The sequence below is a fragment of the Saccostrea cucullata genome, unplaced genomic scaffold (assembly GCF_032062105.1).
Source record: "Saccostrea cucullata isolate Sc308-1 unplaced genomic scaffold, CSIRO_AGI_Scuc_v1 ctg8824, whole genome shotgun sequence".
Taxonomy (NCBI): Eukaryota; Metazoa; Mollusca; class Bivalvia; order Ostreida; family Ostreidae; genus Saccostrea; species Saccostrea cuccullata.
Window position 1 is genome coordinate 37,326 of NW_026935185.1, and position 27,075 is coordinate 64,400.

At 34.1% G+C, this 27,075-nt stretch overlaps 2 protein-coding genes across 2 annotated transcripts; both read right to left on the reverse strand.

Moving 5' to 3' along the window:
* Positions 1–3,552: 3,552 nt before the first annotated feature.
* On the reverse strand, positions 3,553–4,476 carry LOC134242098 (collagen alpha-1(X) chain-like). Its single transcript, XM_062724118.1, has 3 exons — positions 4,426–4,476; positions 4,094–4,248; positions 3,553–3,993 (listed from the first exon to the last, which is right to left on the reverse strand). Coding segments are annotated over exons 1-3 (450 nt in total). The 5' UTR covers positions 4,428–4,476; the 3' UTR covers positions 3,553–3,700.
* Positions 4,477–16,873: 12,397 nt separating this feature from the next.
* On the reverse strand, positions 16,874–17,652 carry LOC134242095 (complement C1q tumor necrosis factor-related protein 3-like). Its single transcript, XM_062724114.1, has 2 exons — positions 17,515–17,652; positions 16,874–17,265 (listed from the first exon to the last, which is right to left on the reverse strand). Exon 2 carries the CDS (start codon positions 17,261–17,263, stop codon positions 16,874–16,876), a length of 390 nt encoding a protein of 129 aa, XP_062580098.1. The 5' UTR covers positions 17,264–17,265; positions 17,515–17,652.
* Positions 17,653–27,075: the final 9,423 nt, after the last annotated feature.

The window sequence follows — 27,075 nt, forward strand, 5'->3', positions numbered from 1 at the left end:
ACTTTCCATAATCATTTTATAACACAAAAGTTTTATCTGGTTTATATATATTCGTTTAATCTTCTCTAAATTTTAGAATCATTTTGAACATGTAGTCCCTTTTCTTCTTTAATTATTTTATTTTGTAAATTGATTAAATACTTTGTACTATCTAGTTAAAAAAAATTAACTAAAGCTTCACTTAACCACTTGTTGACATTGATTCCCAATTCAAAATTCATAGTTTGAAATACAGATTATACACGATCGATTTGTACCGTCAGCGAATTGTAGATGCTACAATGTACATGACAAAGAGCAGTAACTATTTACCAGAAAACGTTTTAATACTCTCTATTACCTAACTTCTTCAGAAAAAATAAGTAGAATTCTGACATATAGATGTACATGCATTCTTTTCTTTAATTTTACATTTTACTTTATTTACCAATGAGGTTAAATGGTATGACCGGATATAAAATGGTTTGAATGCTAGAATGCTTCACAATGTTGAAAAGTAAAAAGTAAATGAAATATATTGAGATACCGAACAGTAAATCTAATTTCTTATTGGCGTCTTTAATATAAACTGTAAGGCCATTATTCATTTCATATATTTGTCATCGGTCAGTTGCAAAATTACTTTGTTCAAAACATCTTGATTTACAAACAGGTTCTCTGTTGATATTATAAAGATGCTCGATTTTCTGATTAACAATAATTATGTGCTTTTTGGAGACCATGTCTTCCAACAATCTATTGGAGTTCTCTTGGATACTACTAGTATTTGCGCCCCGTTATTAGCAGACCTATTTTTGTATTCAGTTAAATCAGAATTTGTTCAAAATCTTATATGTAAAAAGAAAAGGAAAACATCGCCTGTGGCCTTCAATTTGTCATTTAGATGTATTGTAAATTAACAATTGTTATTTCCATTTTTCTGTCGATACGATATATCCGGCCGGTGAACTTGAAACAGAAATATTACAGAGGCTGACATATCTGTTTCATATTTCGATACTTAACATGAAAGACTTTAATGGTAATCTAACCTCCTAGCTTTATGATAACATGATAACTTTAACTTTTCATTTGTCAACTAACCTTACTTATGCAGCACTATACATCACCTGCATACGTCGTTTATATCTCAGTTGATTCGATACCCAAGAGCATGCTCCACGTATGAACATTTTCTAAAAGGTGAATTAGTGACAGACAAGTTGCTGAAACGGAAACAAGAATATCAGCAGTCTCGTTTAAAGTCATCATTTTGTAAGTTCTATGGTCGATAAAATGACCTTAACAGCAAATACAGTTTATCATTGAGTCAAATGTCGATTGATTTTTTTCATACTATTAGGCCATTATATACACATTGTCGAATATTTTTACAGTTATTTCCCGATCATGACACACGGCGGGTGTGCTGTTCAGCAAGGAATGATAACTCCTCCTTGAAATCTTATTCACTTCTGATATTGTTGAATTTCCCTTGAATTTCAATATGCCAACAAAGAAATTTACACAGTTAACTAAATGTAGGTAATATTCTTAACCACGAGAGAGTCCAACCTTGTATTCCACCATAAATCTATTTCACATTGAAGAAATATTTTTTTTTTTTACAAACATACATCGACTATTGTTTCCAAACGTTTAATTACAAGAAACTAAAAGGCCATGATATGGATTATTTGAAATATATAATCCTCCATCATGCTTATGTTCTTCTTCACGCTAAAAATTTATTACTGCTGGGCATTTTATCAGTGGTGACGTACATATGCACAATGTACATGTAGTTAAATTTCGAACCTTAAGTCATTTATCTTTAAATAGAATAAATAACAAAATTTATTAAACCCCGATTTTCATCTCCTATCATTATTTGAAAAATATTTTGAATTCTGTGGAAGTTTAATACCAGCGATGGGACGGACATGAAAAGGAAGACCTTGGCACTTTATCAGAATTGATTATATAGTACTGTATACAGGGAAATGTTCGCCCCCGTTTTATTTTCGCCTCATTAGGGCGAATTTAAAACTGGACGAATTAAAAAAAATTAGTATAATTTCTTAAACAAAACTACGATTGGGCGAATTAAAAAACAAGGCAAATTTGTTTTACATTGTGAAAGGTCGAAAATAACACGGGGCGAAAATAACCCTGTATACAGTATTATAATTTTGTTACAATCTCACATTGAGCGATTGAGGGGCAATATAAAAACCATTTAACCTTCTGTTTTCAGTAGATCAGAAGATAAAAAAAAAATCAAATAGATTACACGATCAGCATATACATGTGCTGGTCCGAGTTGCATGACAATGCAGGTCACAGCATTGTCTTTGTAAGGGTCATTATTTCTATTATAGTATATTAAAGTATCTGAGTTTCAATTCTATAAAGTGGTAATCTTACTTATACTCATAGCCCCCTTTCTGATATCATCTAAAATCATTTGTCAGCTTCCAATATTTTCAATATTCCACACAACGAAAATAAAAATGATATATCTATAATGAATTCCGAAACTTCATAAAACAAGTCTACAAAGAAACATTGCGGGGAAAAATAAATGTTCTACAAAGCGGTTTATAAAAAAGTATAAACTGCCCCAAGTTATGTTATATCGTATAACAAAGATTAAAATAAACTTCATTCCATATAATTAATTTCAGAGTAGACAATGAACCAAATTTCCCTCCAAAAATGGCTTCGAATAGGGCATATTTTTAGAAGTAACGTCAAGCGGAGTTGTACGTTTTTGATGAATTCTCATTGTGACGTAGGTAAATAAAGTTATAAGATATATATTAAAATATTTTATCCAACCAAATGATGTGTTACAACTAAAGGAGAATGTATAGTTTTAGCTTTATTGTGCCCTAAAATGTAATGTCATAAAAGAGGTTTGAAACTGGCTTAAATATTAGTTATGTATATGACTGTGATAAATCAGGAACGAATATTGCATGAAAGAATACTATTCTGCAAATATGACGTCATTAATGTGAAACATTTCTCTATTTTAAACAGAAAACACATCAAAATGGCCCATTTAAAGGGTAATTTTCCTTTAGAAAATAGGGTCCACAGCCGTGGCCAACTATAATTTTTTGCTATGTCGTGCAAAAGTCAACAAAAAGTCACTAGGGTGTTTCATAATATATGTTACATTTTGAGATCTAATTATTTTTCTTACCTATCATACTTCTATTACAAACTTTATATCATTTTAAACAATGAATCCTGCATTTTTGTTCCATGTGAAAAAGTCAAGGAAATCATGGTCTTGAAATGATTAAATGTGCTATAAATGTCGCTGGTTTTTGCGGACAAACACACACACACACACACACAGAGAGAGAGAGAGAGAGAGAGAGAGAGAGAGAGAGAGAGAGAGAGAGAGAGAGAGAGAGAGAGAGAGAGAGAGAGAGAGAGAGAGAGAGATAGACAAGGCAAAAATTATATACCCCCGGGAGTTTGTTTACGGTGGCATAAAATTTTTAACCATTCCATTTTTATCAAATAAAAGATATTGCCATTTAAGAATGAAGACAAAAATGAGAATTATGAATAATTTTAATGGAGACTTTAAAAGAAGATTGGTGTTACAACTGAAAACCCGAAAATGACGACCAGTTGGGATGTACAGATTGCCCATGGCTATCATATGTTCGTATCCATGCCTTATCACCCTTCTTCATTTTAATTACAGCGGCAGAGGATCCGGTTTCATAGATGCCATTTTGACTTCCATTGGCATAGTTGTATAGCCAACAATTTTATTATTCAATACAATTTCTGTATTAAACAGTTTACCCTTTCCTGTTAGAACAGTCCATGTAAAATAGTAGATGCCATCTGTTGGAGCAGTGAATTTCCCAGAGGACGGATCATATGCGTTTCCTTCATTTAGGGTTATTTTTCCAAATGCAACTGGTACATTGGTTGCCAAACTGGTCAATTGTTTAGACATGAGTGCATGGAATGCTGCAGGAGGCCCTGAAATGAAAGAATAACGTTATAAAAAAACTCAAAAGCCATTTAAGAGTATACATGAGTCTAAGAGTCATTTCTAAGAGTCATTTTCTGGTTTTAATACCTCTTTCTCTTCGTTTGCAACCTTGGTCCTGATACCCCATGCCAATGCAAATTTCATGGTATTTCTTGTAGGACGTGACGAAATCAGAGGAAGAATTTGCATCAGTTTCTTTATTAAGGATGAGGATCATGACCACCACATTTAGAAGAAGGAACCTTAAAAAATGAATCGGTATCTTTTAGAATTTCTATGAATAAAGAGCTTTATTTGTAGCTGTCTTAATTACAAAAAAATACTTACTCTGAATTAAAGGAAATAAAGTATTTTGCACTTTATTTAATATCATAAACACCTAAACATAAAATAATGATTTTCCCTTTAACAATACTTACATTTTTTAGTCTAAGCACAAGTAGCAAACCTGTGGAAAAAAACAAGGAAGATTTTGGCTTTTGTTAAATATTAGTGACTATATATACAAGTATATGTACACCCACAAAGTAATTAAAATGAAATAAAAGTTTTGTAACTGATGCATTTATCAATATTAGACACTATCTCTAAGTACACGCTTCAGTTATTTAGTACTGAATTAAGCATGTTTGTGCCAAATGATGTTTCCTCATATTGGTATGAAAAAAGTGTAACTAACACAGGAGTTTATTTTAAAATATTTCCTTTTAGAACGATTTGTTTTCTCTATGATATCTCTTTGAAAGTTAGTGGACTTGATTTCTTGGTAATTCTAACGAAATGTAAATTTTGTCAAGAAATACGTCAGGAGCTAAGGAGGCCTTATATTCATGTAAATTTGATTAAAAAGAAATAAATTATGAATAATGAAATTGTGAATTAGAAGTAAATTTGAATGTTTCCACGAGTCTTACTCTAAAGTGATTTGCCAGTGTAAATAAATTAATGCAATGTTTAAAAGAGGCTTTTAAGAACATGGGCGAGTAAAAATGATCATGACATTATCTGAGATCATCGATGTACCGGGTAGATTTTAGATACAGGCGGACCAAATTAAATGTTTGTCATCTCTCACGAGAGATCACACATTAAGTTTGATTTTCGGATGTGAAGTCCCAGTGTAAGCTGCTATTTATCAATCGGCAATCCTCGGCTGACTCCACTACGCTACATACAAAAAGTGTGAGGCCACCCGAGGATCACCGACTGGTCAGTTTGACACGATGATACGATTTTCTACATATAGAGATGTAAACAACGAGCAATCTGCCTTATTATTGAAAAGAAAACAAGCTGCGAAGAAAGCATAGAGAGTCCGACACACACACACACACACACACACACACACCCTCTCACACACGCACACACACAATCGCCTGGATGATAGGGGTTCTTCAAAATATACACTGTATGTTTTCTATATATTCGATCAATGCATACTATCTTTGCAAGATATATAACTGTATTCAGCGGCAGCTCACACATATTGGTCCGACCAAAATAATTCCATCATGATAAGTAGATACAACATTATTGTTCATGATAAGAGTAAAGTTGTGTATGTCATACGTTAAAGAAATCAAAAATAACGTCAAAATATCATTAGAAAGTCACTTTCCCCCCGAAATGCAAATAAAAAATATCAATATTTCTACGCTCGCTCCCTCCTCAGCCTTTGGGGGGGGGGGGGGTCGTCTTGAACATAGTAAATAGCCATAACGTTTGAACGGTAAGTACTAGGGCTTTTATATTTTAAATATGTAATCCTTGTGAAAAGAACTTTTATTGGATACGACGAACTTTGACCCTTTGACCTAGACCTTGGAGAACACATGTGTACATCTGAATCTTTTTTTATGTTTCGTTTGTATGGCAACTGTGAGCGACTTATTACAATTATTTTGAAAGTAGAAATCACTTTGACACATTGCAAGGAATAAACATTGAAAGTTTCAAAACGATTGCCTGAGTAGTTATTGAGAAAATCGAAATTAAAGAATTTTAACTTTCACCTGGTTTCCATGGCAATAATCGATTATTTGAAAATTTTAAATGCGAGACGCACAACTACAGATACTAATCATTCAAATAAGAAAAGTTTCATGACGAACGTTTAAGGGACCAGAGAGAACACTCTCGGACAAAATTTGTCGCTTTTTACAGGTTTCCATGGCAACGGTAGACATATTGGAACTGAACGACCTCACTGCACAACTACAACCAGTGATCGTCCTTTGAGGAAAGTTTCAGGAAGATTGTCCCAGCCATCTCCGAGAAACAGCCTGGATAAAAAAAACATGCGTACAATATCAATATGTCGTCCCCGACTTCGTTCGGGGCGACATAATAACTCCTGAATTTTTCTCATCAATAACTCCTGAATTTTCCCCTTCAATTCGAGCATTTCTGCATTGCAGAGAGCTGATGTTGTTATGAGAAGATAAATCATGTGTAAACTTTCTCAGTTTAGCGGAATCATGAACATTTTCGGCGATATGAATGTTTTGTATACAGTGGTGATCAAGGCTTCGCGAACCTGCAGGAGTGGATCAAAGGATTTATGAATGAATAAAAACTATGGAAATGACGTACCAATTTTTTAATTTATACTTGCCTTATCTAATGAAATGAATAATATACAAGTGACAGATATACAAGAAAACGCGAAATGATAATAAATGCAGCTGACAATCGTTATTTTTTTTTATATAGATAAAATAAAATATTTATAAATTCAAGAGACAAAACAGAAGGAGAATGAATGATGGCAAAATATCACATGACGGGAACTGAATTTTATGAATGAAGATTTTAAAAAGTTACTTGTAAGTTGTATATGTTATATCTGTGTATTCTACTTGGCTGTGTGCTTCAAAAAAGGGGGGGGGGGTCGTCTTGAACATAGTAAATAGCCATAACGTTTGAACGGTAAGTACTAGGGCTTTTATATTTTAAATATGTAATCCTTGTGAAAAGAACTTTTATTGGATACGACGAACTTTGACCCTTTGACCTAGACCTTGGAGAACACATGTGTACATCTGAATCTTTTTTTATGTTTCGTTTGTATGGCAACTGTGAGCGACTTATTACAATTATTTTGAAAGTAGAAATCACTTTGACACATTGCAAGGAATAAACATTGAAAGTTTCAAAACGATTGCCTGAGTAGTTATTGAGAAAATCGAAATTAAAGAATTTTAACTTTCACCTGGTTTCCATGGCAATAATCGATTATTTGAAAATTTTAAATGCGAGACGCACAACTACAGATACTAATCATTCAAATAAGAAAAGTTTCATGACGAACGTTTAAGGGACCAGAGAGAACACTCTCGGACAAAATTTGTCGCTTTTTACAGGTTTCCATGGCAACGGTAGACATATTGGAACTGAACGACCTCACTGCACAACTACAACCAGTGATCGTCCTTTGAGGAAAGTTTCAGGAAGATTGTCCCAGCCATCTCCGAGAAACAGCCTGGATAAAAAAAACATGCGTACAATATCAATATGTCGTCCCCGACTTCGTTCGGGGCGACATAATAACTCCTGAATTTTTCTCATCAATAACTCCTGAATTTTCCCCTTCAATTCGAGCATTTCTGCATTGCAGAGAGCTGATGTTGTTATGAGAAGATAAATCATGTGTAAACTTTCTCAGTTTAGCGGAATCATGAACATTTTCGGCGATATGAATGTTTTGTATACAGTGGTGATCAAGGCTTCGCGAACCTGCAGGAGTGGATCAAAGGATTTATGAATGAATAAAAACTATGGAAATGACGTACCAATTTTTTAATTTATACTTGCCTTATCTAATGAAATGAATAATATACAAGTGATAGATATACAAGAAAACGCGAAATGATAATAAATGCAGCTGACAATCGTTATTTTTTTTTATATAGATAAAATAAAATATTTATAAATTCAAGAGACAAAACAGAAGGAGAATGAATGATGGCAAAATATCACATGACGGGAACTGAATTTTATGAATGAAGATTTTAAAAAGTTACTTGTAAGTTGTATATGTTATATCTGTGTATTCTACTTGGCTGTGTGCTTCAAAAAAGGGGGGGGGGGTCGTCTTGAACATAGTAAATAGCCATAACGTTTGAACGGTAAGTACTAGGGCTTTTATATTTTAAATATGTAATCCTTGTGAAAAGAACTTTTATTGGATACGACGAACTTTGACCCTTTGACCTAGACCTTGGAGAACACATGTGTACATCTGAATCTTTTTTTATGTTTCGTTTGTATGGCAACTGTGAGCGACTTATTACAATTATTTTGAAAGTAGAAATCACTTTGACACATTGCAAGGAATAAACATTGAAAGTTTCAAAACGATTGCCTGAGTAGTTATTGAGAAAATCGAAATTAAAGAATTTTAACTTTCACCTGGTTTCCATGGCAATAATCGATTATTTGAAAATTTTAAATGCGAGACGCACAACTACAGATACTAATCATTCAAATAAGAAAAGTTTCATGACGAACGTTTAAGGGACCAGAGAGAACACTCTCGGACAAAATTTGTCGCTTTTTACAGGTTTCCATGGCAACGGTAGACATATTGGAACTGAACGACCTCACTGCACAACTACAACCAGTGATCGTCCTTTGAGGAAAGTTTCAGGAAGATTGTCCCAGCCATCTCCGAGAAACAGCCTGGATAAAAAAAACATGCGTACAATATCAATATGTCGTCCCCGACTTCGTTCGGGGCGACATAATAACTCCTGAATTTTTCTCATCAATAACTCCTGAATTTTCCCCTTCAATTCGAGCATTTCTGCATTGCAGAGAGCTGATGTTGTTATGAGAAGATAAATCATGTGTAAACTTTCTCAGTTTAGCGGAATCATGAACATTTTCGGCGATATGAATGTTTTGTATACAGTGGTGATCAAGGCTTCGCGAACCTGCAGGAGTGGATCAAAGGATTTATGAATGAATAAAAACTATGGAAATGACGTACCAATTTTTTAATTTATACTTGCCTTATCTAATGAAATGAATAATATACAAGTGATAGATATACAAGAAAACGCGAAATGATAATAAATGCAGCTGACAATCGTTATTTTTTTTATATAGATAAAATAAAATATTTATAAATTCAAGAGACAAAACAGAAGGAGAATGAATGATGGCAAAATATCACATGACGGGAACTGAATTTTATGAATGAAGATTTTAAAAAGTTACTTGTAAGTTGTATATGTTATATCTGTGTATTCTACTTGGCTGTGTGCTTCAAAAAAGGGGGGGGTCGTCTTGAACATAGTAAATAGCCATAACGTTTGAACGGTAAGTACTAGGGCTTTTATATTTTAAATATGTAATCCTTGTGAAAAGAACTTTTATTGGATACGACGAACTTTGACCCTTTGACCTAGACCTTGGAGAACACATGTGTACATCTGAATCTTTTTTTATGTTTCGTTTGTATGGCAACTGTGAGCGACTTATTACAATTATTTTGAAAGTAGAAATCACTTTGACACATTGCAAGGAATAAACATTGAAAGTTTCAAAACGATTGCCTGAGTAGTTATTGAGAAAATCGAAATTAAAGAATTTTAACTTTCACCTGGTTTCCATGGCAATAATCGATTATTTGAAAATTTTAAATGCGAGACGCACAACTACAGATACTAATCATTCAAATAAGAAAAGTTTCATGACGAACGTTTAAGGGACCAGAGAGAACACTCTCGGACAAAATTTGTCGCTTTTTACAGGTTTCCATGGCAACGGTAGACATATTGGAACTGAACGACCTCACTGCACAACTACAACCAGTGATCGTCCTTTGAGGAAAGTTTCAGGAAGATTGTCCCAGCCATCTCCGAGAAACAGCCTGGATAAAAAAAACATGCGTACAATATCAATATGTCGTCCCCGACTTCGTTCGGGGCGACATAATAACTCCTGAATTTTTCTCATCAATAACTCCTGAATTTTCCCCTTCAATTCGAGCATTTCTGCATTGCAGAGAGCTGATGTTGTTATGAGAAGATAAATCATGTGTAAACTTTCTCTGTTTAGCGGAATCATGAACATTTTCGGCGATATGAATGTTTTGTATACAGTGGTGATCAAGGCTTCGCGAACCTGCAGGAGTGGATCAAAGGATTTATGAATGAATAAAAACTATGGAAATGACGTACCAATTTTTTAATTTATACTTGCCTTATCTAATGAAATGAATAATATACAAGTGATAGATATATATACAAGAAAACGCGAAATGATAATAAATGCAGCTGACAATCGTTATTTTTTTTTATATAGATAAAATAAAATATTTATAAATTCAAGAGACAAAACAGAAGGAGAATGAATGATGGCAAAATATCACATGACGGGAACTGAATTTTATGAATGAAGATTTTAAAAAGTTACTTGTAAGTTGTATATGTTATATCTGTGTATTCTACTTGGCTGTGTGCTTCAAAAAAGGGGGGGGGGGGGTCGTCTTGAACATAGTAAATAGCCATAACGTTTGAACGGTAAGTACTAGGGCTTTTATATTTTAAATATGTAATCCTTGTGAAAAGAACTTTTATTGGATACGACGAACTTTGACCCTTTGACCTAGACCTTGGAGAACACATGTGTACATCTGAATCTTTTTTTATGTTTCGTTTGTATGGCAACTGTGAGCGACTTATTACAATTATTTTGAAAGTAGAAATCACTTTGACACATTGCAAGGAATAAACATTGAAAGTTTCAAAACGATTGCCTGAGTAGTTATTGAGAAAATCGAAATTAAAGAATTTTAACTTTCACCTGGTTTCCATGGCAATAATCGATTATTTGAAAATTTTAAATGCGAGACGCACAACTACAGATACTAATCATTCAAATAAGAAAAGTTTCATGACGAACGTTTAAGGGACCAGAGAGAACACTCTCGGACAAAATTTGTCGCTTTTTACAGGTTTCCATGGCAACGGTAGACATATTGGAACTGAACGACCTCACTGCACAACTACAACCAGTGATCGTCCTTTGAGGAAAGTTTCAGGAAGATTGTCCCAGCCATCTCCGAGAAACAGCCTGGATAAAAAAAACATGCGTACAATATCAATATGTCGTCCCCGACTTCGTTCGGGGCGACATAATAAGAAAATTGAAAAAGAAACATAAGAATAATAGAAGGGTCTTCCGCTGAAGACGGAAGACCCTAATAATAATAATAATAATAATAATAAGAAACAGAGTAAAAACAATATGTTCCCCAACTTCGTTTGGGGAACATAATAAATATACTGTTCAAACTACCACTGACTGACTTGTGTCTTGAATTGATGTTTAAAATGAACCCAAGTATTACCGACATGGGATACAAATGGTCTCGTTTAAAGACACCATTTGGTAAGTTTCATAGTCGATACAATGGCCTTGTCAGCAAATACAATTTATCATTGAGTCAAATGCTGACTGACGTTTTTCATACTAATTGTTCTCCATTATTTACCACTGAATAGACAAAGGTTTTTCCGTTATTTCCTGATCATGACAAGGAGCACACGGCGGGTGTGGCAGGTTGGCGGGGATGTTCACTCCTCCGTGAAACCTGATCCCACTAATACTGTTTTTGAGGTTCCTGCTTGCTCTACTTCCCTTTTGTATTGTTTTATGGACTTTTACTTTTGGGTTTGGATATTGTTCATTATCTACATATATTTCATTTATATGTAATCGTAAGTTTTATTATGCACCAAATAAACTTTTCTTCAAAAACATTCACATCTCGTTTGATATCAGCATTTTGTAAACTCTTAGTTATTATAGTTATCTAAAGCTTGTTGGCAAAGTAGCCTATCATTGAGACGTATTTCGTTGACATGTTCAAACCGATTTTTATGGTAATTTTTATTCTGAATTCTACAATATTTTCCATATATCTGATTTTTACATAAGACTCACGTTGGATGTGACCGATCAATAGGGAATGCTTACTCCTCCTAGGTACCTGATCTTATCTTTGGAATTTCAAGGGGTTCGTGCTTTATGCCCTTTTCACAAATTTGTATTGTTTGTATCTTTTTTGAGATGGATCTGTTTTCGCTATTTTCCTCTTTGTTTCATTGATTTTCATAATTATTATGATTTTACACGTTTGAAAGCGATGGCAAAATTTGGAACTTAACTGACCTAAATGTATGACATTAAGAATTGAAAGAGAAATTGTTAATTAAGACGAGACGAGACAATCATTTTAAACTTTATATTCTTCATATTTTTGGATAGGTTAATCGTGATCAGTAAAAATAATCACATAAACATACATATTTTGTTGGTTGTCTTACAAACAAGTTTATCTTTTAAAAAGATAGGTGAGCTAGCGCCGTAGCAATTTTTAAACACAGAAAGGAAGATCCGTGATAAGTGATTTATTTTGCTGAATTCTTTAATTTTTATCGAGGCTGGAGAGTGATAAAGTTATTATTGTTTTGTGAAGCATATTTTATAGACACATAGGTAAAGAAACACGGGTGGGTTGGTGACCTATAATATTAGAGTTTTGGCGCAACGGAACATATATAACCTTTACTGAAGGGGGGGGGGGGGCTCTATGTAATATGAAGAAGATGCCGATTGAGACATTGCATGTACGAGCTGATTTAAAGAAGAGAATTGCTTGGCAATTTAGCAAGGAAAATACATGGGAGTTGAAAGGAATATAGAAAATAACTCAAAGTGTATGTTGTGTAAAGAGTCCAGAGAGTTTGGAACGCATGTGAAGTAGCTTAATGGGTCCTTTGGGTCATCTTTGTCAAGATATCTTAGGTTAAAAGCCATACACATCAGAATTTTTTAAACGCACATAGTGGATTTATTCGTTATTTTTAGTGTAAATTCTTGCTTCTGTTTCTGGAATTTGGAAGATTGGCTGAAATGACCAATAAAAAATTAGAATCTATCTTTGGTTGTGCTTATAGATGTAAAAAAAACAATCAGAAATTAGAATCTATCTTTGGTTGTGCTTATAGATGTAAAAAAAAAACATCCCTTGTCATTGCTTAGAAGAATCAGATAATGACTCGGGCTTTTCCGTCAGCAAGCAAAACCCCCAGAATTTGAAATATTATAAATATGAAGATATTTCATGCTACAACATGATACAACGAAATTGTTATCGTACGGTCTATCCGTAACAGATTTCACAGTTTTCCCAGAATGCACGGCCATGGCGGCCGAGCTTGCGTATTCAAGGAATTTGGACTAACGTAGTTGCTAGCGCCCGAGAGCGCTAGCAATAAAAGCGTATTTTCACCAAGGTACGAACAAAAACAACAAAAAAGGGAGATGTAAATATTGTGTTCCTTAGCATTTACATCCTAGAAAATAAATATTTACAAGGTTTAGAATAAATATACATAGTAAACTATTGAATTTAAAAAAAAAAAATCTTTATTTTCCATTCCCTTTTGATACCGATGTTTTAAAATTATTGCTGTATTTTACTATATGTCTTCATGTATTGAAGTAAATAAAGTCGTTTTTACGTATATGAGCCTTAGTGTGTCCGCTTTTCTGCATACACAAAGAAAAGAGAATATTATTTAACATTATCATTTCACATAACACCTGTACTGTATTCCGTTTAAGTAACTATTTTACAATCTTATTTTTTTTTGCTCATCCAATCAGCAGAGCCCTTGGGTATCACGGGATCAAAGAAAGATTTTGGCGAAAAAATCACTTTGTCCTGCTGAATTTTTGAAAATTCACTATCTATCCTCTCTACAACTGTTGGTTATTTTGTCTTACCAACCATTTTTTTTTAATGTAAACAGCAATTTATTTTACTTTTGACTCTATCTTGTACTATTGAGGAAGTCAAAGTGAAATATGTATGCTGTACCTTGTCAAAATTTTCAGATTTGTAAATTAATTCTGGTCATGCCATCTCCCTTATTTCCTGTATACATATTTATTATTTCACAATTTCCAATGTCTTTATGGTTCTTTTGTCTAAAATGTATGATACTCAATATTTTCTTATCCTTATTTTAGTATTGTTAACTACCTGGATTTGTTTTGCTTCATATAATTATTTATTTTAATAAATTACTTTTTTCCCCATCTACGTAATATTATGCATAAAAAGTAGCTTGGTAAAATTAAGAAATATTGATTTTATAAATGAAAAAAATTCATCCAATTTTTTTTTTCAGTACTCATATGCAATTCTTCCTGATATCCTGATAACGTCAAGCAAAGTTCTCGTAATGCACAAATATTTTCTGCTTTATCCTATTATCCTTACCATCCAGCAACGCGAATGCATATCTTGTACTTTGTTATTATTAGCTCACCTGAGCTGAAAGATCAAGTGAGCTATTCTGATCACAATATGTCTGTTATCCGTCTGTCTGTAAACGTTTCACTTTTTTGACTTCTTCTCCAGAACCACTGGGCCAATTTCAACCAAACTTGCCACAAAGCATCCTTAAATAAAGGGGATTCAATTTTGTTCAATTGAAGGGCCACATTCTCATTCAAGGGGTGATAATTAAGAAATCGTACAAGTTTAGTAACACTCGGTCGGGAAAGATTAAACTAATGTGGAAGCATCCTTAGATATTGCAGAATCAAGTTTGTTCAAATAATGACCCCAGGAGGTAGTATGTGTAGGGCGGGGCCACAATGGACGATCAATGTTTTATTTAGGAATATATAGGAAAAATCATTAAAAAAAATCTTCTTAAGAACAACAAAGCCATGATTGGTCTTAGTTATTTGAAAGCATCCTCAGGTAGTGTTTATTCAAGCTTGTTCAAATCATGACCCCTAGGGTAAGGGTGGGGCCACAATGAACGTTCAAAGTTTTAAAACTAAGGACTATATAGGACAAATCTTGAAGAATTTCTTTCTCAAGAACAACAAAGACATAATTTGTCATATTTATATGGAAGCATCCTAAGGAAGTGTAGTTTCAAATTCGTTCAAATCATGATCCCAGGGGGTAGGGTGGGGCCATAATGGACGATCAAAGTTTTACATAGGAATATGTAACGAAAATCATAAAAAAATCTTTTTCTCTAGAACAATAATGCCATGATTGGTCATATTGATAAAAAAGCATCCCCAGGAAGTGTAGATTAAAATCTGTCCAAATTATAATCATACATGTACATGATTGTAGGGTGGGGCCACAATGGATGCATGTCAGCAAATACTCGGTCAAAGATATCCATTCTACATAGTGTTGGCAAATGCACTAGAGGCAACGTACCATATATCCTTTTTCTCTCGAGCTCTCTCTCCCTATTACTTCTGGTAATAAGTTTTCCATTATAATTAAATGTACATAAAAAGTTGTACTGCTTCTTTTGTACTGTGAAATAACAAGAAAATTCATTATTATAGTTTCTAGCACACAATCGATCAATCATTCATGTAATAATTTTGGATCAAAGTGTTAAGGGACCAGTATATTCTTCATTTTTTTCATTGAGATTAGTGTAAGTATCGTAACAGTGTAAGTAACATAAAGGACTTTGACCCCGGCGCTGTATTCTTCCAAATGCGGTAGATTTTGGAACATGCCCGATCTGATAGGTCCCTAGGTCGGCCCATGCTTGTGAACAGGGACGTTTTCATGCTCGCACCAGTGAGAGGTGATAGACTTCTCTTGATAGCTTTCTCTTTGGCACATCTGATCTTTCCGTTTGTTTGTTTGTCCCCCCTAAAAAATTATTTTTGCCATATTTTAATTGTTTGGCGGTATGGCTTTCATATTTTAAATGTGGCATTTATTGGGCAAGGTATTTCTTCGGATAACAATATACCGGGTATTTGACCTGTTGACCTTGACCATTGACTTTGACTCACTTTTGCAAAAATGTCCAGTTGTTGCTACATGTAAGGATTTCATATTTCACAATAATATTCAATGGGACAATATCTTTCCATTGATATTAAACTTTTATAATTTTGGCCTTGACATTAAGACTTTAAGAAAGAAAACTTTTAACTTTGGCCATAGATTTAAGTAGTTATGTTAGTAGTAGGGCCTTCATATTAAGGAGATGTAATTGTTGTGAAAAGACCTTCCCTTGGATACATTTTTTTTACCTTTTCACCTTGGAGTTTTTTCTATTTTGAAAAACTTTAACATTGGCGATAAGTTTTGGATAGGTAGTGCTAGGACTTAAATATTGCATACGTGTATTTCTTATGACATGGCTTTCCCTCGGTACCTTAAATGTGACCCTTAGACATTGACCTTTGAATTTGACTAACAATTTAAAAAAAATTGACATTGGTCTAACCTTAATATTTTGTGCTTGGGCTTACATATTTCATATGTACATTAGTTGATACAAGTCCTTTTTAGAGGTAACAACATTTTGATCTCTTGACCTTGTCCTTTGAATTTGATTTGCATTGGAGAAACTTTTAACTTTAACCAAAAGCTGCCATACGGTGGCATCAGTGTTTCACAAACACGTCTTGTTCTTAGAGGAAAAAAAATTAAGATAACAAAAAGCTGTAGGTCTGATAATTCCAGTAAGAAATACAATCTATGAACAGGGCAAGAAACCGCCTGAGAAAAAATGTCGAAGAGAAAAGTTGAAACCATCCCGTTTTTCATAAAGTTTACTTACTAGCTGTTAGTTCTCTCAGCCTTTTTAGTTAAACATCTAAAGACGAAACAGATATGCCAGACCTTATGTTTTCCTTATTTACACAATGCTCAGGAAGTATTTGGTTTTTATAATGAGCTGTTTTATATTACTTTTATCTGTTTGTAAGTAACATAAAAGTAAAGGCAATGGACATGATATTGAGATTTATTTCCCAAATTAGCTTCCATTTTACAGTGACTGTTTACAATTTGAAGCCGGAGAAGGAAGACCAGTCACCAGCAGCAGATTCCCCTTCACCTCCCATGGCCTTAATCCAAACTTGATCCTTCCTCTTCATCCCAATCACCGCAGTCGAGGACCCGGATGCATAGTGGGAACTTCCACTCCTACCATCAGCATGGTTGTGAGCGACAGGCTTACCATTGTAAACGATCTCTGTGTGAAAAACACCCCCAGCATGGGCCAGAATATTCCAAGAGAAGAAGTATATACCATCTTCTGGTGCCGTGAATATTCCTGTGAGAGGGCTATAGGCGTATCCTGCATTTAGAGTTGTGGTCTCGAATATAACAATGGCATTTTCTGGAAGGCTCCTTTGATTTTTCGTTAACTTTGCTTGAAAGGCTACCATTCCTGTTAAACAGAGTATGATTATTTTTGAGTCTCTGACTGTACAATGTTATATATTTTATGTCCTCTGTTTATAGGTTTAGAGACTTTTTATGAGAAAAACAGTTAACTTTAAAATATGAACTTACTAACATGAAATAAGTTTCTGTCTTTGAAAAATGAGAGTGAAATATGAAGAAATATAAAGTATTGATATTTTTGGATTGGAATCCTGTAAAAGAAGTAATTACATAATTATGTACCCAATCATACCTTCATAAAGGCTTTTTTTCGCACGTCCAAACAACTGAGTTGAGATGCTATCCTTTTTATCATTTGGTGCTCCATTTACATGAAGGACGGCCAGAGCTCCTATAACTAGGAGTGTCGTCGTCTTGAGGCTGAAAAGTTTATTCAAAGAGATAAGAAAAGATAAACCATACTTTCCTACCCACATGCTATAAAAAATGAAATATTGAGATAACGAACAGTATTCATGCTAAAAGTCCATTAAAACAAATTGGTAGCAGAGCTAGCACGGACCCCCAAACACAAAAAAGATGTGATCAGGTGCGACGGAGGAGCAAGCATCCCCCGCCGACTGACCACACCCGCGATTTAACATGCTAAACGGATCAATTAACCAGGTTAATGTCTCTACAACTATGAATTCAGACAAGTAAAATTTTCGAACAATTTTGACAAAAAGATGAAAATCATGAAATAAGAGACTAGTTTTAAACTTTTAAATAGAATTAAATAATTGAGAGTTAATCGCACTCAACTCAGAGAAGCATATATTTCCATTAAAAAAAAAACAGGAAACGTGAAAGATTCTTTTTTAAATTTTTTTAACCATGCACAGATTTGCCAAATAAAAATAAACGCGTCTTATCAGAATTGAGTTAGAAATGCATTCTAAAACCGGCCTGTAGGTTATTTTTAACAAGCATTCTGAGAGTATTGCATAAGCAATACATGTCCCCTACCGGGTTCCCCTTTTTCTTCAGGATGCCATTTTTTAATGTGCAAAAGTCATGTCCAAGGTTAAACTGAAAGATTTTCAAGTTGTAAATGCCTTAAATCTAATAAAATAATAAACATTAAGACGACAATTCAACTCATTTATCCATCGTCTTTTCCTCGCTTCATATTTTTGTCGACAATCGGAAGTTAGCGCAGTTCGAACCCGATCTTAATTAAGCGATTATGAAAAATATTCAAAATGCCATTTCTGTCAGAAATCAATGAAGCGAAACGAAATTCAAACTTGATCTGTAACTCATTAAGATACACTCACCTACCAAAATTCAGCTTAATATCTGCAAGCGTTTAGAAAAAAAGTGCGGAAAACCAAGTGAGAATGAAAAATTATCAAAATGCCACAATTCTGTCAAAAATTAATGAAGCAAAACGAAATTCAAACTTGATCTGTAACTCATTAAGATACACTTACGTACCAAAATTCAGCTCAATATCTGCAAGCGTTTAGAAAAAAAGTGCGGAAAACCAAGTGGGACAGACTGACGGGGACAGACAGACAGACGGACAGACAGACAGACAGACGGACGGACGGACGGACGGACGCAGAGGAAACCTATAGTCTCCTCCGGTTTCACCGGTAGGGGACTAATAAAAGAAAATAAATGAAAAACACGTTTTAAGGGGATTACAAACTATACTAACTGTGCATCCGAAGTTACATTTTAAATCTTTAGGTGTTTAAAAAGAAAGAGTGAGAATAGCAATAAATTCCTTTTATATATGTATTCTTTCATTCTTGTTGTTTTAACATTTATTCTACACTTTATATTTAATTTTTAAAGCCTTGTAATTATAAAAAAGACATGTCTATTTCTTATTTTATAAGATTGAGATAAGCAAGAACCCAACTTCCTACAGCTTATATTTTCAGAGAACATATGAAGATATGTGAAATCTAATAAAAGTAAAGAAAAAACAATTTGTTAAAACTTACATTTGCATGATTGCCAATACTAGGTCACTTTGTAAAATGAGACAACCATATTTCAGTCAAAATTTCTTTATATATATATACTTCCATGATCAATTTTGAGAAACATTAGCTTACTTGCGTGTGGGTTGTCATGTTAATGTCCTATTATTGAACGTATCATTGGGTAAAAAGATGTACATTTATTATTATAAAAGGAATAAGCTGGGCGACACGTAACTGACCTTGCAATTTTTTTAATGAGCGAAAACAATAATTGAAAACCTGTCCAGTGAAACCTGCTTGAATGGTGAAAATATCGCTTTAGGCCGAGCCTAGATTTATTAAGAATTTTCTGACACATCTGTTACTGAGATCAATAAATATGATTCCTATGATTGCTTAATATGGTATTGACACAGTTATAGAAATTAGGAATAAAGTACAGAAGTCTTAAAATCCATTGCGTCTGCATGTAGTTAAAAAATCAGGCATATAATATGTTTTTAAGATCTTGTTAATTTGTAAATACTAATTCCAAAGAGCTTGACGTATACTAGTTTCCTAGAAAATAAATATAATACAAGATTTAGACATACATAAACATACAAGTAGTAAAAAATAGTGAGAAAAAACTGACTTAAGGTAGTCCGATCCTCAGGTTTATATAATTAATAATTAAGTAATAAAAAATACTCATAAAAATATCCCTGAATCCACAAAGTAATGTAAATTTATCCACAATATTTCTTTAAAATTAAAGATTAAATTTAATCATATTAAATAGGGGAAATTGTCAAATCTCCAATATTTTTTGTAGAAAAGGCGAATAGGAATATCAGCAATGCATTTTCTAATTGCAATTTGATATTTTAGGTTAAAAGACAATAGGTATGCAGGCATTCAGAGAAATTGTCATGATTTTTATATACTTATTTGGTATTCTCTCTGTCTTCTATTTCCTTCATGTATTCTATAATACATAGTGTAAAAGGCTTTTGTAATCATTGCAAGACATCACAAATCACTTCCTATTTCATATCATGCTAATTAGCGTTTCTCTAAAACCGTTTTTATTTTTTTCCTTTAATAGGGTACAAATGTCAACTTTTATTAGACCTTTTCTAAGACTTCCAAAAACCTTGAATCATATAAAGATGAATAAAATGAAATTGTTGCTTGAAAAAAAAAATAATTTTCAAGCTTCATTTTGATGCAAATCAAATAAAATATAAATTTTTTGAGTTATCCTTCCTAGCTGAGGATCGGATATCCTTAAGAACCCTCTCTACACTGCACACTAAAGATTTTGATTCTAAGGTATTTTTCTGCAGTTAGAGTGATCTGCCCTTAAGATCCTTATTCTAAAAAACAGAAATTTACAATACATTACTCAATTTCTAATGAATTCAAATATTCTTAACATTTTAAAAGGTCAAGATAAATTAACTGAACTTGTTATTTAAAGGTATTTTCTCTATTGAAGTAATTAACAGTGATTTCTTTTCACTGACAAGTGTGTTGTCTTTGAACATTTTTCAACGGGTTAAATGCCACGCACCATACCCTGAAAATTAAATAAATAAGCTCAATATTAACCACCTTTATACAATATATTTTTGTCAATGTAAAAAAAATTGCACTTGTGTAGAAAGGGTCCTTAAATTATATCATATTTACTCATTATTTCTATCCCCTTTCATTTTTAAATTATTGCGATGATTTACTTAATTCCGTTTATGAATTAGAGTAAATAGAGTTGTTTTACGAACACTTGGCTCAATGTCTCCGTTTGTCTGCTTTACTCACATTCACCCTACACACACACACCCTCACATCAAAAGAAAAGATATCTTTATTTGACACAATTATATATTGCTGTTTTAGTGCATAGCACTGTCTTTTAATTACCTAGTTTTACACTGTATCTTATTCCATTTAAATAACAACTTTGACATTCCTCCTTTTACTTTTTGTGTTCAACAAATCAGAAGAGCTCTTGGACATTGTGTATCACCATTTGACTCTTTACCATGAAAGACAGTCACTCTGCTGTGCTGAATTTTTCCAGTCCTTCCCTCCGTATTCCCTATATACATCATGCTATAATTGTGACGTCATTCCGGTGCAGGAAGTAAAATTTAACAATTTGTCTGAAATATGTAGTACTCAATATTTGTTGACTCCCTTTAGTACTTTAAGCTATTTTAATACTAAAATATTGTTAAGTATTGTTTGCTTCCTTCTGTCTTTTTTTCAATAAATTATTTGGGATTTTAATTGCTTTCTACTTGATGATTTGCGTACGCAGGTGTTTGGTAGAGCTAAGAAACTAGATTATTTAATTGCACAAAACCCATCTTAATTATCTTTTTAATACTTACATGCAACTCAAAGTCTTCTAAATCGTGACAACTTCATAGCAAGTTCTTGTAATATCCAGGGTTTTATTTAAATTCTTCTATTGTCCTCATCATTCAAATCACAATCAATGTAAACACGAATATATACATGTATATTGTGCTCAGTCTTTTTTTCATTCTAAGGCCGCTCGTGTCATATTTCTAAAATCGCTGAGCCAATTTCAACAAAATGCTTAGATGGGTCGCGTATTGAACATCAAGATTTGAATCTTTTTTATTCCGAAACATGGGTATTGAGATCCTAGTTTCATAATTTTTTGTCCCCCGCTTGAAAAGTGGGGGATATTAATTTGGGTCTGTCCGTCCGTCCGTCCGTCTTTCTGTCTGTCTGTAACGCTTTCGTTTCCACACGATATCTTAAGAACCCTTTGAGCTTTCGCAATGAAATTTTGCATAGCAACTCCCTATGGGCTAAAGAAGACCCCTATTGATTTTGAGATCAAAAGGTCAAAGGTCAAGGTCATAAATAAGCAAATTCTGTCTGTTATAACACTTTCGTTTCCACACGATATCTCGAGAACCCTTTGAGCTTTTGCAATGAAATTTTACATAACAACTCCCTGTGCCCTAAGGAAGACCCCTATTGATTTTGAGGTCAAAGTTCAAGGTCGTAAATTTATACATTCTGTCTGTATGAAACACTATCTTTTCCGGGCGATATTTTAAGAAGATTTTGAGCTTTTGCAATGTAATTTTATACCAAGGGAAGGATATGGAAATAACGAACAGTATTCAATCTCAACGTCCATTAAACAAATATACAAAATAAGAGCAGAGCAAACACGGACCTCCGAAACATCAGAGGTGGGATCAGGTGCCATGGAGGAGTGAGCATCCCCTGCCGACCGGTCACACCCGCCGTGTGCTCGTTGTCATAATCAGGAAATAACGGAAAAAATCCGTGGTCAATTCAGTGTATAAATAGTGGACTTACAATTGGTATGAAAAACGTCAGTCAGCATTTCATTCAATGATAAATTGTATTTGCTGACAAGGTCATTGTATCGACCATAGAATTTACGAAATGATGACTTTAAACGAGACTGTTGATATTCTTGTTTCATCAACTTGCTTGTCAATAATTTACCTCGTTTAAGAAATTGTTCATACGTAGAGCATGCTCTTGCGTATCGAATCAACTGAGATATAAATACTCCGTATGCAGGTGATGAAGGTATATTGCTGCATAAGTAAGGGAAGTTGACGATAGAAAAGTTAAAGTCATCACGTTTATCATATAGCTTGGTTGTTAGATTACCATTAGTGTCTTTTTCAAGTAAAATATCCAAGTATGAAGCAGAAGTGTCGGACTCTGTGGTATCTTTTATCTCAAGCTCACCAGGATATATCGTGTCGACGTAGGAATGGAAATTATCATTATTAATTGACAATACGTCGTCGATATATCTAAATGTCGAGTTGAAGGCCACAGCAAGTGTTTTCTTCTTTTCACGCAAAAGATTTTGCATAAATTCTGCTTCATATGAATATAAAAATAAGTCTGCTAATAACGGAGCGCAATTTGTACCCATGGGAATTCCAATAGATTGTTGGAATACCTGGTCTCCAAAAACCACATAGATATTGTCAATCAGAAACTCAAGCATCTTCTTGATGTCAACTTCAGAGTACTTATGTGTGCAATCAGAATCTGTTTTAACAAAATAATTTTTCAAATGACCAATGACGAGGTAAGTAAACTTACGAGTTCCATTTTTGTTGAAGAAGCAGCTGTCAATGATATTAAAAAGCCTGGATTTTAATTTGTCGTGGGGAATTGTTGTGTATAAAGTTGAAAAGTCGTAAGTTTTTATGCTGTTGATTTTTGTAAAGTCTTGTGATTTCAAATTGTCCAAAAGTTCTTTAGAATTTTTAAGTATCCACATCTGATTTACACCACTTCTTGAATATATAGTTGTACAGTACTCTTGAAGTTTTTCCTTCACTACTGTCAATATTTTAGTGAGAAGTAACGAAAGAGGCTTGGTTGAACATTTACTGGAACCTGCAATGTATCTTTGTTTGTAAGGATTCTTATGAAGTTTCGGAATCCAATATATATAAGGTAGTTCAAATTCATTTTGGCTCTGTGGAATATTAAAAGTATTCAAAACTGACAGGTGATTTTGAAGAATTTCTTCCTTAGAAAGAGAAGTATATGTATAAGTAGGATTACCACTTGTAGAATTAAATCCAAGTTCTTCTAGAATGCAATTTATATAATGAGCCTTACAAACGAAGACAATGTTGTTACCTGCTTTGTCGGCAGGAACCAGTACGTACTGATCGTGTAATCTATCTAATTCTTTTTTCACTTCTGGTTTATTGAACACAGAAGGTTAGATGGTTTTCATTTTGCCCCTCAATCTTTTAATACGTGACTTTAACATGGATCTGATACATTTAATCCATTCTGACAAGTTGTCAATGTCTTCTTTTTCATATCTAGCCCATCGTCTGGCGTAATTTTCAACAGAATCCATAACATTTATGAAATTCCGACGCCAGTTGAAGGATCGGAGTTCCCTATATTTAGGACCTTTTAAAATAAGTGATCTAAGGTCCTCATTACGAACTATTTTTACGTCACCTGTAATAACGTGTCCAGCAGGACTATAGTTTAAGGGCGAAGAAGAACATGAACACGAAGGGGGGTTATTTTTCAGATAGTCGATATCCAGGCCATGTAAAGTGTTTCTGTAATTGAAAGGTTTGGAAGCAATGGTCGATGTGTATTTGTAGGAAATACAAGGCGTAGTCTTTAACTTGAAATATGGTGGAATACAAGACTCGACCCTTTTGTGATAAAGAATACTACACTTATATTGACCGCGTCAATTCCTTTATCGACATATTGAATTTTAAGGGAAAGACAGATTGTTTTAGCTGCAATTTCTTCAGTGAAACGTCGGGGGTTAAAAAGCCTATGATTTGCAATACCCATAATCACAGAACCGAGCCTATATTCAGGTGTCGAGGAATCTAAATTTGGATGTTCCTTGGTCTTTTCAAGAAGACTATTTAAAAGTTTCAAAGGGACAGAGTAAAGTTTGGTTCGAATATGATGTAGACCTAACTGTTGATTTACATAAGGTAGTAATGAATCAAAAGAGACGTCGTGTATTGCAGGTTTATTGTACGAACGATGTCCATGACTATTACGTCTCTGAGTATTGTTAAAAAGTCCCATCACATTTACATTATTACACTGCGGGCTTGTAAGATTTCCAACACTATCGACATTGTCATTACATCCATAGGGAAAGGCTGTCCCTAGTTTCCTAATCCAAAATTCTTCACGTTGTCTACGGAAAGGTGTACTCAACGACGGACTATTTGTGTGGTGATAAATCTTTTCCAGAATTCTAACTTTCATTGATAAAATAGAATGATCAGGTGAATTAAAATGTTTATATAAAAGCTGCTGACCACCATGATTTATTTGAAATCGATGACCTGATATTCTTTTGTTAAGCGATCCCTTGGTTTCACCGACATAAATAAGTCCATACAGATTACAATTATATTCCATAGACAACATTAGAAGATTTGCAGTTCAGATTTTCCCAAGTTTTGGTATAGAAGCTCTGTCCAGTAAGATTACTGGTGAAAGAAGTGTCAGTTATCAAAATGTCACAGGTTTTACAGTTTCGCACAGAACATTTTGAAACCGAAGACATTGGATCGGAAAAGGAATCATCCAATATATTTGTAATAGAAACTTTACACTCTTTCAATTTGGTATATGATGTATTGGTTTTATACCAAAACTGGGAATCTGAAGACTGTACATATGACATATGTTTAATATCCCTGAGGATAATCCGAGGGGCACCAAATGAACTCCTTGAGTCTGTGTCCCTTATAGACTCAAAGGAGTGACGCCTTATTATACTGGGCGACGCTCCTGCCAGTATCATTTCGTTATTATGTGTACTCATGCATGAATAAGTACCGAACGACAAGTATCCTCGGGGACAAATTGTCCACCAGCAGAGATACATGTTCGGTGGTTAAAAGAAGGATATGGAAATAACGAACAGTATTCAATCTCAACGTCCATTAAACAAATATACAAAATAAGAGCAGAGCAAACACGGACCTCCGAAACATCAGAGGTGGGATCAGGTGCCATGGAGGAGTGAGCATCCCCTGCCGACCGGTCACACCCGCCGTGTGCTCGTTATCATAATCAGAAAATAACGGAAAAAATCCGTGGTCAATTCAGTGTATAAATAATGGACTCATATGAAGCAGAATTTATGCAAAATCTTTTGCGTGAAAAGAAGAAAACACTTGCTGTGGCCTTCAACTCGACATTTAGATATATCGACGACGTATTGTCAATTAATAATGATAATTTCCATTCCTACGTCGACACGATATATCCTGGTAAGCTTGAGATAAAAGATTCCACAGAGTCCGACACTTCTGCCTCATACTTGGATATTTTACTTGAAAAAGACACTAATGGTAATCTAACAACCAAGCTATATGATAAACGTGATGACTTTAACTTTTCTATCGTCAACTTCCCTTACTTATGCAGCAATATACCTTCATCACCTGCATACGGAGTATTTATATCTCAGTTGATTCGATACGCAAGAGCATGCTCTACGTATGAACAATTTCTTAAACGAGGTAAATTATTGACAAGCAAGTTGATGAAAGAAGAATATCAACAGTCTCGTTTGAAGTCAGGACCTCTCTCACCCCTCTCAAAGTGTCCCGCCCCGTTTGTTTTATTAGTATTTATTGTATTACATGTCGCTATTTTTAGCACAGGGGCATGAGAGTTATAAAACAGGTTCTCGGTGGACTTTATATTCTTATTACATTAGAACTGTTTAATAAAGGTTAAATTAGACACCATGCATTGTGTAAAATTTTGACACAAACGTGAATGTATACATATATATGACTTCATCTTTGCATATAATTTACGGTAGTTTAAAGCGGCGCCGTGGTCTAGTGGTATGTCTCTCGCTTCAAGGACTTCCGGTTGAGTTTTTGCAGAGTGAGCACGAGGAAATTTCGCTTGCGGCAAATTACCTATAGTGTTATCTGTAAGTGGTGAACCCCTACCATTTGTCTTTTGACAGAAGGTGGACTGTATATATGTTCGTATTTTGTGTGTATATATTTTGCAATTTCATTAATTGCTGAACATTTCGTGTAAAACAAGTGAAGGATGGCAGCCACGTCCAGTGGCGGCCATCTTGGCGGATCAAACAATATTTCTGTATCCAGAAAGTACAGTAGAGAACATTCCTTAATTGTAAATGTCAAGGATAATTCTGAGATTAAACCTACAGATATTATCAAATTTGTACATGACAATTGTGGAATTGGAACTTTGTATGCTTGTGTACCCAAATCTGGGAATCTCTACGAAATCACGTTAGATGGGAATGCACCAACACAGTATTTACTTGAAGGTGTCAAAGTGGGCGA

Excerpts from the sequence above, each read along its gene's own strand:
- LOC134242095 (XM_062724114.1), bottom strand. The coding sequence starts at position 17,263 with ATGGTAGCCTTTCAAGCAAAGTTAACGAAAAATCAAAGGAGCCTTCCA.
- LOC134242098 (XM_062724118.1), bottom strand. Across the intron at positions 3,994-4,093 it reads TTGCAAACGAAGAGAAAGAG|GGCCTCCTGCAGCATTCCAT; the intron begins GTATTAAAACCA and ends CTTTCATTTCAG.